Raw genomic sequence first — 17,035 nt, forward strand, 5'->3', positions numbered from 1 at the left:
AGGTTGTGAATAGAACTGTTAAATTAATAAGGGAAGATTATGAAAGAGATGTGAAAATAGATAATATTATAGAAAACGAACATATAATTATTAATGTATGTGATGATAGCAGTGACGACAGTGAAAATAGTAGTATGGACGAATCTGATTAATTATGGCCTTTTGTGGCACCTTTTTTGGTATCTTTTGTATTCATATGTTTCTTGTGTGCATATAAAGTATGTATATTCATTTTCGTTCAAATATTCAGTTCGTTCAAATAAATTAAATAAACATATACATTTTTGTTTTATTAAACCTATTTAATCAGGTACAAAAACAAAACTTAATTGTTTTTTGTTCGAGAATAAATTGACATTCCACATCACTATTGTAATGTGTCAAACCGGCCATCATAGCGTGCCGCTAGTGTAAGTTCACAATTCTTATAAGCCACTCAAAATCACAATCATCTTCAACTTTAAATTGCGATTGTGATTATGAATGCGATGCATAACAACCCTCTCCTCTAGGTTTAGGCAATTTACTTAAATCTTGTTCCTGTACTAAGCTAGCCCTAGCCAGTTTAATCAATGTAACATGTAGGTATGTGCCAATGTCGTGTCCAGGGTCTATAATTAAGCTCCCCTATGTGATAAATGTTTAGAGGCTCCTTGTCTGACGTTCGAATGAGATGGACAACGGAACGTTAGTGTACAAGGAATCGGACATAGCCATGTTAGGCACATTATTAATAGTACCTATTGTATGTAGTTCTCTGATAATAAGGTCTCAAGGCAACTTTTTTCTTATTCTATTAATAACATTTCTGCAACCAACCAATTTGAAGCCTCAATAGCTCAACAGTTTAGAAGTGGATTGAAATCTGAGAGATCCTTAGCTCAAATTTTTCTTACCCACTACTACTACGAAGTTTTCGCTTAGTTGAAGGGGCATTATTCATGACTTATATATTTTTTTTCTCTATTGTAATTAAAATATGTACTAGATAATATCCAATTTGAGTTTTGGTTAAAAATGCAGAAATTCCGAAAATCCTTATGTAATATATCGAAGTAAAACGCCGAGTTGCAACAACGGTTTATTAGGGACTGCTTACATCTATTGACAGCTACAATATTATTTCCTAGAATACCCGCATAACATTATAATATACTACACTATCCCCCCCTTTATTATGGGTACATTTTTACTGTTCTATTATTTACTTGTATACTTAAAATTAAACATTCCGTAGGCCACTATAAAAAAAGTACTCAAAACTATAACTTAATTAACATACCTAAATATTTAAATACAAGGTTTAATACATAAATGCAATTCAACTACAATGTTCAAATAATATTATCATAACCGAACCGAACTGGTCGGCGTCGGTTCCGTTTATTTAGCACCGGGGATGTTCCAGTACGAGATTCGCCCCCGTCGTCGTCAACCTCATTACCCGAACACGAACAGCTATCATAGTCAGCTAACGCTGCTTGAGCAGATACCGTAGGGTGACCACGACTGTTACTCGACGTCGAATCTCGACTGGTCTCCGCCGAACTAGAACGCAATTGATCTGCATGTCGCGTCCATCGCAAACCATCCTCAGTCTCAACCTCGTACATATTTCGTCCCCTCCTACTCTTAATTATCGCTGTACACCACCTTTTATTCTTGCGAAAGTCTTGAGCCCATACTTTATCTCCTTCAACCCAAACCCTTTCAGTTCCGCCTTTTGCCAGTGCTCTTTTTTGCAACCGATCCGATACCGATTCCACAGCTCCCGATTTTAATAGGTCTAACCGCGATCTAAGGTGACGTCCAAACATCAATCTCGCAGGTGTTTCCCCGGTAGTACCATGGATACTATTACGGTAATCAAGAAGAAATCTTTGCAAAAAACTATTTTTGTTAATTTTTTCAGCTTCCGCTTTTTTTAGAGCCCTTTTAACCGTTCGAACAGCGTTTTCCGCTTCTCCGTTAGAAGAAGGGTGATATGGCGCGGACGTAATATGTTTAATACCATTGTTTTTCAAAAATGAAGAAAATTCTTCGCTGGACAGTTGCGGGCCGTTGTCACTTACCAGGATCTTGCAAAGTCCAAAACGGGAAAATATCTCCTTCAATTTTAAGATCGTATTTGCCGCAGTCGTAGTAGACATAGGTACGACTTCGAGCCATTTAGAGTGTGCGTCAACTAAAATTAAGTAGGAAACCTTTTTAAATTCAAAAAAATCTATATGAACCCGCTCAAATGGACTGGACGGCCACGACCACGGCACCAATGGGCTTTTCGGTGGCAAATCCGCAACGTCTCCACACGTCCGACACGCTGAACACATCCGTTCCAGGTCGTTATCTAGACCGGGCCAAAACACAAAGCTTCGCGCGAGCCCTTTGCATTTAACCATACCTAAATGTGAGCCATGCAGCTCGGCCAACACCGCGGGCCGCAGCGCCAGGGGCACGACCACGCGACAGCCCCACATCAAACATCCATTCTCGACATATAGCTCTTCGCGACGCCGCCAATATGCGCTCATTTCTCGGTCCGCTTCTTTAAAACCCGATTTGGGCCAGCCCGTCCTCACAAACTCCAACACTCTAGATATATATTTATCTTTTGCTGATTCTATCCTAATCTGACTCGAATCAATTGGGAATCTATTTTCAATAAATTGAATAAACGTGTTCGCGTCGTTATTACCTCCCGGTGCTTGTATTGGTAATCTAGATAAGGCATCGGCGTTATTCTCTTTAGATTGAACATACTCGATGTCGTACTGGTAACCCGACAGTAAAATAGCCCATCGAATTAACCGCCCCGACGCCATTTGCGGGATGTCTTTTTTTTGAACCGAAAATGGCTATCAACGGTTGATGGTCAGTACGCAAAATAAACCTACGACCGTAAAGATACGTATGGAATTTTTTAACCGCAAATACTATCGCCAGTGCTTCCCGTTGGATCTGACTATAGTTAGCCTCCGCCGAGCTAAGCGTGCGAGACGCGTATGAGACGGGCCGTTCGCCGTCCTCCCCGCGCTGCGACAACACCGCGCCCACCCCGCGCGCGCTCGCGTCACACGACACAATAAGTGGTAACCGCTCGTCGTAATGCATCAAAACCGGACAACTGGTTAGAGCTACCTTAATATCCTGGAACGCCTTGTCTTGTTCCTCACTCCACTTCCATTCGACACCTTTTTTTAACAATGTGTATAGAGGGGCTAATAAAATAGATATATTTTTAATGAATTTAGAATAAAAGTTAACCATTCCGAGAAAAGATTTTAACTCTGACACGTTACTCGGTTTCGGTGCCCTAACTACCGCTTCAATCTTTTTATCGTCCGTCCTAATCCCGTGTTCCGATATAATAAACCCCAAATAACTGACTTCTTTTTCAAAGAAAAAACATTTCTCTTGCCGGACTGTAAGACCCTCTTCCTCCAACATTTTAAACACTGCATGTAAGTTTTTTCCATGTTCTTCTTCCGTTTTACCGGTAATAAGAATGTCATCTAAAAAAACTGAAACGTTAGGGATCCCAGCTACCACTTGCTCCATAATACGCTGGAAAATCGACGGAGCTGACGATAATCCGTAAACCAGCCTATTGTAAACATATAAACCCCGGTGGGTATTAACGACGGTATATTTCTTGGACTCATCTAAGGTTACCTGGCTATACGCTTCCGATAAATCGATTTTAGTGAACCTTTTCCCCCCGTTTAAGTTATTAAACAATACCTCGGACCTAGGTAACGGATATTTATCAATTTCGAGCATCGGATTTACCGTGCTTTTGTAATCTCCACAAATCCTTAAGGAACCATTGTTCTTTAAAACTACTACTAAACACGAGGCCCAGTCTGAGGATGGTACGGGTTCTATAATACCTGCAGATTCCATGCGCTGAAGCTCGGCGTCGACGTCCCCGCGCAGTGCGAGCGGGAGCGGCCGCGCGCGCCGGAACACCGGCCGCGCGTCCTCCCGCACGCGCAGCGTGGCGCACTGGCTGCGCAGCCGGCCCAGCTTGCCACTGAACACTCCCGGGTACTCACTTATAAACTTATTTTTATCGAATCCGCCACATTTTTCTTTACCGATAGCGAGGACCGATTTAGGCACCGTAATACTCATACGCAACTTTATTAACCACTCCCTGCCTAGCAAAGGCACCGCGCCTTTAAGAATTATGTATAATTTAAGGTTTTCACTGATAAGGCCATACTTAACGGGCACTATGATATAACCGACACATTTAATATCACTTCCGTCATAGCCTTTTAGCTTGTAACTATTATTATGTACCTTGTATTTCGAAAACATCTCCGCATATATTTTGTCACTTATACATGATATAGGCGAACCGGTATCCACATGCATGGCCAGCCGTCTATTCGCCACGGTCACTTCGGCCACTACCGGATCAGATCCCGTCAGTCGTACCATGTACAGCCCGCTGGGGCCTCCGACTCCTTCGTCATCATAATACCCAGCCGAGTTCTCACGTTCGCCGTCACTGTCACCGCTTCGTTCTATCCCTTCCACTCGATGTGCTGTATCTAGCCGGAGGACTTGACCCTCCGCTTTCCGTCCCGCACTAGGGCATACGCGCTGCAGATGTCCAGGCCTCAGGCAGACCCTGCAAGTAAAGTTCTGATAGCGGCAGTCCGGCCTAGTGTGGTCTCTGCTTCCACAACACAGACACGCTCCGATCTTCTGTCGATTATTTAGCCCACTTGCATGACGGCCCCTACTTCCAGAACCTTCGTAACGCCGCCGCAACTCCGCGCGCGCGGCGCCGTCGAGACGCGGTGGGCGCGCCCCCTGCGCGTGCACCGCATGCACCGCGCCGTCCGTCGTCGTCCGTTGTTCAACTGCCGCAGCGTCATTCGCGGCTGCTTCCAACGCAACGGCCTTTTTGAAGGCCGACGCGAAGGTCACGCTATCCTCGCAGAATAACCTTTGTCGTGAAGTTTCACTGTATAGGCCACATACAAACTGGTCTCTCAAGTTCTCCTCTAGGTTATCCTTAAAATCGCAATCTCTGGCTAAGTGTTTCAAAGCTGCTGCGAACTGAGCCACCGATTCGCTCTGAGCCTGTACTCGTTTCCGAAATTTATATCTCTCCGCGAGAATCGATGGCGTTGGCTGAATGTGTTTTTTCACTAGGTGGACCAATTCACTAAATGTCATCTCACCAGGCTTCTTTGGAGAACACAAATCCACCATCAGTTCGTATGTTGCGTCACCTACACACGCGAGCAACGTAGGTACTTGTAGGTTAGGTTTCACGTCGTTGGCAAGAAAATATTGCTCCATTCGATCGATATAGGTACTCCACGTACCCGAACTGAGGTTAAACTCGCCTAATTTGCCGACCGACATCTTGCCCGACATTTAAAACTAAGAAAAACTTATTATTTCGACTGCGCCACTGTAATATATCGAAGTAAAACGCCGAGTTGCAACAACGGTTTATTAGGGACTGCTTACATCTATTGACAGCTACAATATTATTTCCTAGAATACCCGCATAACATTATAATATACTACACCTTAAACATGTGTTTTCAGGATTTTCAGAAATCCCATCCCCCTCACCGATTTTGGAACATTCCACCCGAGCGACAACGGGGTGGGTTAGCTAGGAAACATACACTCATTTATTATGTACATTTTGACGTAGTTTCAGTACACGAAAATTCAGGCTAGCACGTACCTACATGACAAGGTTCTAACAACAGTTATAGTACAAACCGGTACAATGTGCTGAAATCACCCATTGTGTTCTATTACGTATTTACATAAACGCACATCAAAAAATGTACGTGCGTGCGTACAATGCCTCCATTTCTCAGAATACCGAAGTTTCCTCTGGAATTCCTAACAAATTCCTTTGTAAACCAACGAGAAACCGACCTCGTAAATCATTTATCATGCCATGTATAGAAATGAACCTATGTAGGTGGGTATGCTGAAGGTTTTTGTGTGGATATAACATTTTAATCGAATTCAAAAAGGGAGAAATTTCATTTGGCTGTAGGTAGTATATTTTAAAATGGAATAAATTACTTATAATATATTATAACAACTCTGTCACGTATCCAATTCAACATTGTTAACAATCAAATGTATTATTGCATTTTACTAGCATTTCATAAGTATTTTTTAAGATTTTGTTTCAGATATGTTTTTTTAATTAAAAACATTTAAGCAAATGTAATTTTCGAAAACTCTGAACTGCAGGGTTATGCTGTATCTCAGTGGCACACTAATTTCGTGAAAATTTCTAATAATTAAATGTCAAACTCAAATTTTCTATTCGCTAACGTCAGTTTTTAACCAAGATGACGTCATAGACAATGACTCTCGATCATAGCCATTAATGGGATGGAATAGAAACCGGAAATGCTTTTTCACGTATGTTTTCGTATCGATAGTTTTTAAAACTCTATTCACTAAGCAAAAATGACAGTTTGTAATTAGAAACTTTATTAGGTGGCTACGATCGTTTTAACAACTAGTCGGGACCAGTGTTTTGCGACTCGCCACTATAATCCGTCCGTTTTATAGAGGTAATAATTTTTTAGCAATCTCAACGAATGTAGAGATGTTTTAATTTCGAAGGATTTTTATTAATTACAAATCGGCTGAATTCCGCTCGGTTTTTCAGAAAAATATATTATAATAAAAAATTGATACCTAGTACCTAGGTACTTACCTATTAGTTGTAAAAAGGTACCTAAGTAATCTATACTAATAAATAAAATTGGAGTGTCTGTCTGTAATTTCGAAATAACTACCGCCATATTAAGGTCATATGGTTATTTGAACGATACTATAACTGAATCACACGTTTTTAAAATTTTTGTCTGTCTGTCTGTCTGTCTGTCTGTCTGTTTGAAAAGGCTTATCTTTGGAACGGCTGAACCGATTTTGACGGGATTTTCACTGACAAGTAGAGGATTGACCAGGGTGTAACATAGGCTACTTTTTTTAACCGACTTTCTAAAAGGGAGTTGTGTTTTTCTACCTTTGTACACCGAAATCTCCGAGATTTCTGAACCGATTTGCGTCATTTCTTTTTTAATCGATAGAGAAACTTTGGAGTCCAACTCCTCAATCCTGATGCTGCAGGGGATCTGACCAATCCACGCGGGCGAAGCTGCGGGCATCAGCTAGTATAAAGTAAGGTTGGTTCGTCGGAGTTAAATTATTGTTATTTTGTAAGCAAGTAGGTACTATATTTTGTGGTTATGTTAATGTTGTAGATAATAATTTAAAAAAAAATATGGCTCGTGCCGTATTGATGGGGCATGCTGAAGAGCAGCGCCAACAAAAGGCGCTACGGGTCCACAGGCGCAGGCTGCGCGATATGTATAACCCAATGGAGCTGCCAGAAACAGAGTTCATTGCGAACTTTCGTTTGAGCAAGGCTGGCTACCAGCAGGTGTTAGAGGAACTCGGGCCTCACCTCCAAGCCGCTCGACGAAGGACAGCTGTTCGCATTGAACTTAATGTAAGTCTCATGTTACCTACATGAGACTTACCTTAAGTTCAATGCGAACTAAAGTACCTATTTCCTATCTTTGTACCTATTCTACTCCCTTTACAACCTCTCGCACTGCCAAGGGTCACTGGTAGAGATCTCTTATAGAGTGCTTCCCTGTCCACTTTTACTTTCTTTGTCTCTTAAATTGTTACAACTTTCTGGTACAAAATAAAATAACAAATAAAAATAAAATTCTGATATTTATATTGAGGAAGAAAATATTGAGATTAATTTAACACAAAAATTGGATTTTATATTTATTGCAGATCCTAGCAGCTCTGCATTTTTATGCCACGGGTACATATCAGCGCCCAATGGGGATATCTATCTTCAATACGATGTCCCAACCATGTTTGATCCAATGAAATGACCCATCGCAATATCGCGATGGGTCTTTGCAAACTCGACCAAGAGTTCGAATTGGCGCACAGAGACTTTTCTTCTTGGAGACATCTAAATAGACAAAATATGCTTCATGATTTCGTTCAAATTGTGTGCTGAAGGAATAATTAGGTAGGTACACAATAAAAGCACTCAAGAATACTGTAATTCTATCATTCTATAGTCATAATTCAAAGTTAGGTACTACAAAACACTAATCTATGCAAAACACAAAACCGTTTAAATTCAAGTCAAAGTTCAAACTGATGTAATGTCAATGTCAAATGTCCATAGATAATAATTAAAAACTAGTCGAAGTCGTACAATTCAAAAAGTCTTACATTTCTACTACGCTACCTGTCAGGCAGAGATATTTAATTTGGCCATATAAAGTCGATAAAATACGCTACTATGTTAATGTTGGCCAACTGCCAAGTGTTAGATACTCGTTATTAGTTAGCCACGCATTCGATACAGAATAGAAAAACACGTGACCTAAATTTCATGGATTTCTAACTGGACTCAATGTCTAACGAAAACTTTCAAAGATACATAGTCATGATTTATTTCCGGAATTTTTAAATAAAACTTGGCTAACTATAGTGCGTTTAAACATAAAAGTAACTTGGTACTTAATTCAAAATATACTTTTACGTGCAATTTCCGAAGACATAAATTAGGTATACGTTTTGTTCAGTAACTCTGTTGTAAAGAACACAGAGTGAAAATATATGAAAATGTGTTTAATTTATGCGAAGCAGCGCGCTTCGGATGAATTCTATTACGCCATGTTATTAGTGATTGACGTTCAGTGTTGTTTATTTGATAAATCTGTGCAGTGAACGGACAGGAAGAACCAATAGAAACAACGGACCTATGGGACGTATTTCAAATTGATTTCGTGCCAAACGAATGACAATATGTTTGTGAAATCATGTATTCAATAACATCAATAACAATAATATTACAAGTTACACAAACCAAATAATTAGAATTTGGGTTATTATAATAGATAAACCGCAAAAGGAATTTCAATTGCCAAATATTATGAGGACCGCGATTTGACTCTACTACTTATTATGTATTCTGAGTTAATTAATATTCACAAAGATATAGTTTTGATGTTGTCCGGAAGTCGTATGGTCATAAAAATTTGATAACGTCATCATTTTTAGGTTTCCGTACCTCAAAAGGCAAAAAGAAACCCTAGGATAACTTTGTTGTCTGTCTGTCTGTCAAGAAACCTAGAGGGTACTTACCGTTGACCTAGAATCATGAAAGGCAAGTAAGTAGCTCTTATTTCCTGAACAAATTATTATTAATATTAAAAAAATAATCCCTCCCCCCACTTTTTTATTACTTTTTCTTATTTATTCTACTAACCTGCTGACAATAGAGGAATTAAATAGAGTAACAGTTCCTTGAGTTACGATATTTTTTAAAAGCGTAAAGCTTGTGTGTGCGTAGATGTCAAGCGGGTGGGATTTGAACCCACGGCTAGCTTTCATATACGTCTTTCCCATAAGCCGTTGAACTATAAAATAAAATAGCTTTAGCTCGCATGAATGGATTGGTGGATCACGATCCTTAATGCTGAAAGAATTTCGTTCGGATTGCACTATTGTCTATTAAAGGGCGAGGGTGCTCCCCAGCCGTCCAGATGTCACATGCGACTGTAATTTCCATTTTTAGTGGCAATTTCAAATAATCAAGGATTGGGGTGTGAGATTTTGGTGCTTAGGTGATATTGCTGCGCCATTTGCAGGGTCTTTCCAAAAAATGTCAGGATCTCTTAATTTTTTCTTTATATTTGGATACGGCAAAGTCAGTGATGTACGACATAAAAGGCTGAAAGCACATTAGCTGCTATCACCTGAGCATCTCTCCGCTCTAGCAGCTACTAAGTTGAACAAGACTCTACTTTTTCTATGTTAGCTATGAAATGCTCAAATTATTGTATTTAGAATTCTAAGCCACCTGAAAGCTTCCCCACGTCTAAACTGGTAAGAATCAGCAACTTAGCAAATGAAGCGATAGCTTAGAGCTGCTTTGCACTAGAGCAACAAGTCTGTGAGAGGTGTTGTCAATCTGTGCCCAACATTTTTGCTACTATGTGCGTTTATTGCACACTAGCTGATGCCCGCAGCTTCGCCCGCGTGGATTGGTCAGATACCCTGCAGCTTCGCCCGCGTGGATTGGTCAGATACCCTGCAGCATCAGGATTGAGGAGTTGGACTCCAAATTTTTTATGAAACAATGTCGCAAAGTTCCTCTATCGATTAAAAAAGAAATGACGCAAATCGGTTCAGAAATCCCGGAGATTTCGGTGTACATAGGTAGAAAAACACAACTCCCTTTTTGAAAGTCGGTTAAAAAAGTAGCCTATGTTACTCCCTGGTCAATTCTCTACTTGTCTGTGAAAATCCCGTCAAAATCGGTTCAGCCGTTCCCAAGATTAGCCTTTTCAAACAGACAGACAGACAGACAGACAAAAATTTTAAAAACGTGTGATTCAGTTATAGTATCGTTCAAATAACCATATGACCTTAATTGCGGTAGTTATTTCGAAATTACAGACAGACACTCCAATTTTATTTATTAGTATAGATTGCAGCCTGTGTAATTGAAACTTCAGGCGATATTCACTCACAAGCCACTAATAAATAATTAATTAGTAAAGATCTGCTCAATAGACATACTTATTCTACCTGACCATTATTCCTTAAAATTGCACAAATTAGTTAAAATCTTAATGTGCCCTCAATCTTGTAACGTAGATTGATGCTAAAATGAGGGCATATTTTTCTCTTCCAAAAGCTCAGGTTACTCAATCAATCAATGTTTAGCACACATTAAAAACGAAACACGATATGTATGGCTCATACTATAGCTTGCGTGGAAACTAGATATTATATGCAGCTAACTAGCCTACGAGTCACCTAATGTTAAATGATAAATATGATCCATAATACGCATTATATAATGGATCGAATTACTCGCAATGTAAATTATAAATAAAGAATATACGAGTGCCAAAGTTTTTGAGTAAAACACGTGACACCCGACTCTCCGAGTTACGTTTATCTGTCAAAATGACCTTAATAACATATCACGTTAGTTAAAGTCCCGTTAATTTGAAAATTACCTACTTTAAAACCTTATACATAATTATATACCTATACTAAAGTTAGATCATGAAAGTATTCTTCTGGCCTTCAAAAATTTATGATTCTTTTTCTTTGTCTCGTGAACCTATAGGCTAATTTTCGTTTTGAAAATAAGAGCTTAATTTTGAACTTAGACAAAAGTGGTCTAGCTTGTTTGTTAATATATATTTGCGGGCATAATATGTATGAGGAAATTGCGTGAGCACAGTTCACGACAGTTAGGGAACTTGTAACTAACGTCGCGTCGAGGCTTCGATGTCACTGACAGGCGACAAACGTTCCTACATTTGACGCTAGGAAGCCTATTAATCGCCTATCTTTCTTTGGTTTGACGTCACCCATAGCGGTCGTAGTATAAGTATTCGACATATCGTCGATTCAGGATCAAAGCGAGAGTGATCAAAGTGACGAAGTTCTCAGAATTATTTTTTGTATAAAGTTCGTCCGTCAGTATGTCTAAACTTTTGGTCAAAACATGGTGTTTATTTGACATACCTACTTATTAGTTATTTTTAGGGTATTTTGTAATATTGATGTCGGAGGAACATGTCCTGGTTTCGTAGATTACACAGTCGAATATAATACTTAATATTAAAAGTCGCAATAGTAATTTTCTTACATACTAAGTATATAATCAGAACGAGAATACTGTAAAAGAATATTGTAAATAAACCATGATAGTTATGGTAACAATTTAACGAAGCTTATTAACGATAATGTGTTCCGAAAACAGATAAAATTGCCCTGATGATACAAAATATTCCAAATAAACTGGACACTGTGGACATTTTCATTAAATTTAAAATTATTTCGGCAGTTTATACTCGTAGTTAGGAACTTTCAATTAATTTTCATTATAAAAGTTTTTGTTGTTGTAAAATAAAACCATTTCAACTTTTCACACAGATAAATTAAATAGAACATTTAGCAGGTACCTTTATTTTATAATTGTCAGGAAATGTAAGTATTTAGAAATGTAGAAGAGATAATACATTCGTATAGGTATGTAAATTATATGAAAAAGTCAAAAGTTCCATTTTCCATGGAATTAATTTCCTTTTTTATAATATTTAGTTCCTTTAAAATTACTAGCTAATTCAATGAAGTACACAAATAACATTTGACGTACTTTTTAGTTAGATCGATAATTTCAAATGGTTAGAAACTTAAAACTAGCAATGGACGTGAATTTTACGTTTGGAAAAAATCTAAGAAATAATGGATTTTTGACATAGGCACCATCACAATTAGGTATATTGTTTGTGTTGGTGCTGACTCTACCATCGGAAATCAAGACAGAGCTGTTATTACTAGATGAAGTGAAATCGTTCTATGTTTATCCGGGATTTAAATTTTTATCCTCCCTTAGGAGCTTAGCGCGATATTCATCCGATCCATTGCCGTGAGCTTCGTCAATCGTCATTTAATCCGTAGGTACGTATAGCACATAAAATTGGATTTGGATGGAAGAAAAAAGCGTTAAAAGTTCTGCATTTTATTTCTGTATTCAATATTGATTTGGAAACGTGGTAGGTATGCTTGCTCCTACATTCCACTCAATGGTATTATAGGATGAACATATAAAAGCACTTCTTCGTAAATATTTCGTATATTCGTATATTTAGTAGTCTCTATTAACCGCCGATCTAGGAAGTTTCGTGTATATTTTTATTTAAATCAGTGAAATGATATGAATAGGTTGTGGTTTGAAGAAGAACAAATAATAATAATAATTTGTTGCAGTCGGTTGGAGGCATTTGCCCAAAAAGAGAGTTCAACCTAGCATACTTGCATAAAATATGCACTCGATGATGTCCATGTATTGTATTTAGATTTTTTGAAATCCCGAACTCTTTGATTTTCTGGAGTAAAAATTATCCAATATACCCCAGGAAGCAAGCTATAATTAATCATACCTTTAAGATGATACCAAAAAGATGATACCTGCGACGTCATCCAGGCGGATTTAGGTCTTTTAAGAATCCTGTGGGAGTTTTTGATTTTCCGGGACAAAAATAATATCCTATGTCCATTCTCAGGATGCATATTATATATCGCCGTACATTTGATCAAAATCAGTTAAACAGATAAGTTGTGAATAGCTAACAGACAAACTGGAAGATAAATACACTTTCGCATTTATAATTTTAGGAAAGTTGTACGGTGGATACTAAGTATAGTATGAATTTCGTTATTAGTAACAAAAATATTCTAGCGCAAATATTGCAATTTTTGTTCGGAAATACTTATAGATATCTTTCAGTAAAATAAAGGCTTTAATTGGCACGTAGCGTAAATTCGTGTTGTGGTTCTCTTGAATGCCGTCCAGAATGGGGTCTGGCAATGAGGACTTACCACAATGCTTTGTGGACGCAAATTTAACTCGTATTGATGTCGATACGAATAAAATAGATCGTTCAGTAGTTCTTATTCCAATTACAGCTTAAAGTTAACCGCTATAACGTTTTAAATTACAATTTCAGTTGTGATAATGGCACAGTAGGTTATTAAAATGCCTTACGCAATATTTAACTGCAGCTTCATACTAAATAGTTTGCTTGACTTTACCAGAAGGGGTTAACTACCTGTCCACTAGTCCAAGTGCCGAGACCTAAACCAATATAGGTTAATTTACTAGCATCATAAATTTCAGATTTCTTGCTTGCTCCTAAACTTAATATATCTAAAGCCCGTACATTTTGATCAGTATTTTGGACCAGCCTTTTCAATTCTCTTCTTAGTCTATAGTCACCAGGTAGGTAAGTATGCAAGCGGACACATTTTACTTTGCAACAAAATAAGTCGTACAAATATATAGAAAACCTAATAACGCAAATTTCAAGTTTCTAGGCATAGCAGCTTAGGCTGTAACGCAGTAGTACGGATATGCCAGTCATCTATGTGATATTGAATTTTAAAGGAAACAATAATTTATTAATAATTTATTATTCGGAGATCGAGAGAAGAGGAAACTGGGTCGAACAATAAAGGAGCAGAGTGTGAGAATATTGCAAATTCAAAGATTAGACTAATAAATCATTGTCAATATTGTGTAAAACGAGGGAGAGACGATGGATGGCTTACAATAGCCGAGGGCTGAAGGCAAACTTTGAAATGTCTTATTTAAAGTACAAAAAGTTCAAAACATTTTGTGGTGTATGACTATTGACTATCCATATCCATACTTCCATACTAATATTATAAATGAGAAAGTGTGTCTGTCGGTCTGTCTGTCTACTACCTTTTCATGACCCAACAGTTTAACCGATTCTGACGTTTGGTACAAGGTTAGCTAATATCCCGGGGACGGACATAGGCTACTTTTTATCTCGGGAAATCAGAGTTCCCACGGTATTCCTAAAAACCCATCCGCTTAACCGATTTGTATGAAATTTGGGACCGAGGTAGCTTGAGTCCCTGTAATTGACATAGGCATTTTATCCCAGAAAATTAAACAGTTCCCACGGGATCTTTAAAAACCTAAATCCACGCGGACGACGTCGCGGGCAATAGTATTATAATATTATTCTATCTATTCAAAATAGGTATGCTCCTAGCATATTATATAAAAAAGCATAATCGATAATTAGTTATGTAAATGATAAACGAGCGTGGAATTGTCTCGCAGCTTGCTCCAGCGATGCACGGGACTGCAATTACTTATATTATTATATGGCGTAGTATTGGAATTTGAATATTTGAAAAGAGCAGCCGTCGAATTTCTTGCTGGTTCTTCTCTGTAGGCAGGGCATTCCAAACAGCGGTAAATTCAGCGACGATTCAAAGCAGTTTATTTGAATAAAAAATCTTTATACCTATTCTATCCTTTCTAAAACAAATCTCAGCACATTCTCTTTTTTTTTTTAAAGTCGCTCAAAAATACTGATTTTTAGCCTCCGACCCAAAAAGAGTTGTGTTATAAATTTGACGTGTGTATCTGTGTGTTTGTCTATCTATATGTGGCATCGTAGCTCGTAGCTCCTAAACGAATGAACCGATTTTAATTTAGTTTTTTTTTTTGTTTGAAAGGTAGCTTGATCGAGAGTGTTCTCTAACTATAATCCAAGAAAATCGGTTCAGCCGTTTGAAAGTTATTTACTTTTTAGAGAGTTTTGTGTCGGGGGTTTTTAAATTTTGAATTTATGTTATATTATTTGATAAGTATAGGAAGGAATGCAATGATTACTTTCCTTGTTTTCCTTATGGTACTTGGAATTTGGCCTCACCACGGAATACTTACTCAATAATACTTACGAAGGCGTAAGCCTATGCTTTGGTGGCATTGAATATTTTGTATTTCGTGTTTCGTGTTTGGTGGCTAAACTTGATTCCTAGCTTCTAAGCTATACAAAAGTGTCAAGAAAATGCTTGAAAAAATAGAAAATAAGGGATGCATAGAGCCTTGTCTGCTATCAGTGGCTGTACAGTTTATCAGGCAGTGCCAGTTCGGTAGCGGCATGGTGCGAACGTGCCGCCCCGAGTGATCATTTCATTTTACGTATACGTAACTTTTTGCGAGGTAAGTTGGATAAATTACTTACTTCGATATAAACTCGAAGGAAATGATTTTCGTTTTTATTTCGTTATGGCGGTTAACACCTTCAATTTTGTATTTATTATCGTATAATATCGATATAGTTAGTTAAAAATATCGAAAATTTTAAATCATCATCTAATTGTGGTACATGGTACAAACCCGCTATTTACTATATATTCATTCTTTATATATATTTGTTTTTTTATGTTATATATTAAGGAATACCTGCTTAATGTATTCATAGGCACTTTTATCTCAGGGAAAATGATAAATTCTCAATTCATTAAAGGCCACAGCATGCGCAAAATTTAGAATAACTTATACCTACTTAGGTATCTATTTTTAGAGACTATTTTGAACGTTTATTTTCACTATAATACCCACTGATGAAGCTAGACATTTAGGGATTAAGCTAGAGTTGTTAGCGTTCATAATAATAATACTGTAAAAACTATTAAACACCCAAGTTTAGTAAAGCCACGAACAAAGATTTTCAAATTATTCAGATTTGCAGAAAATCTGAAAACATCTTGAGCATATCTCTCGCTCATGAATTTTAAATAGTAAAACTTACTTAATCATGTAATTTTGTCACAATTACGTGAATGTACGGCATTTTAGTTGTCTCGTAGTCAAAAGTTTACGGTAATTTTAATAAAAAACTCTTTGAAATACAAAAGTATATTATTTTTTGCTGCCGACAAGTTTTTCTTATTTCATAAATTCTAAGTTTTCTAATTCTTTAAAAGTCTGCAAATATATCTTTGAGAAACAGCTTGTTGTGATTTTTTGAGTGGAAAAATTCTAAAAGCAACCCTTCAAAACTTTAGCTTCACTTTGTAGACGAAAAATATTTATGTAAGTACCTATGTAAGTACTTCACGACGTTGACTTTAACTTTAATAGTTATTGTTTGGGAATAACTGCTGAAAACAAAGTAAATTATTCGATAAATTCTTACACACCTTTTTACTTTAGTAGGAACCTACTGAAGTTTGCAAGTCATATAACTTTTCAGTTCACGATCATCTTATTTAAGAGTTATTTCTTTTGTTTTGTGACATATCAACGGTTTATATTACAGCAATATTTATATTTTTAATCATCTGCTTTCAGCTTGCTTATTTTACCGTAAGTTAATTGTTATTTATCATTTTGAAAGACCTGAAATAAGACATTGGCTTTACGAATTTAATGAAGTCATAATATTTATTCATACTTTACTTTTGTTTTAAATAAATTATTCAACGTATCGTCTTTCATCCGATCTTCTCTTATTGATTTTAATTGTAAATCCCAATCGTCTTCAAGAATATTATATTCATTGGTGTATGCATTACTGACTGATGCCGGCATCTTGGTTAGCATGGGTTTACGTTTTTTAAAAACCCCGTGGAG

At 37.4% G+C, this 17,035-nt stretch overlaps 2 protein-coding genes across 2 annotated transcripts in view; one reads left to right on the forward strand and one right to left on the reverse strand.

Annotated features, from left to right (window-relative positions):
* Nucleotides 1-1,334: 1,334 nt before the first annotated feature.
* LOC123870483 (uncharacterized protein K02A2.6-like) lies at nt 1,335-5,385 on the reverse strand. The gene is made up of 2 exons (XM_045913809.1): nt 2,935-5,385; nt 1,335-2,771 (listed from the first exon to the last, which is right to left on the reverse strand). Exons 1-2 carry the CDS (start codon nt 5,383-5,385, stop codon nt 1,335-1,337), a joined length of 3,888 nt encoding a protein of 1,295 aa, XP_045769765.1.
* Nucleotides 5,386-15,523: 10,138 nt separating this feature from the next.
* The window catches only part of LOC123870005 (monocarboxylate transporter 10-like), a 156,961-nt gene continuing 155,449 nt past the window's right edge, over nt 15,524-17,035 (forward strand). The window contains exon 1 of the mRNA XM_045913152.1: nt 15,524-15,619. The gene's annotated coding sequence lies outside the window, so the exon portion shown is untranslated. The remainder of the gene's footprint in view (nt 15,620-17,035) is intronic.

Source organism: Maniola jurtina, chromosome 12 (genome assembly GCF_905333055.1).
Source record: "Maniola jurtina chromosome 12, ilManJurt1.1, whole genome shotgun sequence".
Lineage (NCBI taxonomy): Eukaryota > Metazoa > Arthropoda > Insecta > Lepidoptera > Nymphalidae > Maniola > Maniola jurtina.

Coding starts and splice junctions, on each gene's coding strand:
- LOC123870483 (XM_045913809.1), bottom strand. CDS start 5,385: ATGTCGGTCGGCAAATTAGGCGAGTTTAACCTCAGTTCGGGTACGTGG. Junction 2,772..2,934: donor AACGGGAAGCACTGGCGATA/GTATTTGCGGTT, acceptor TCGGGTTACCAG/TACGACATCGAGTATGTTCA.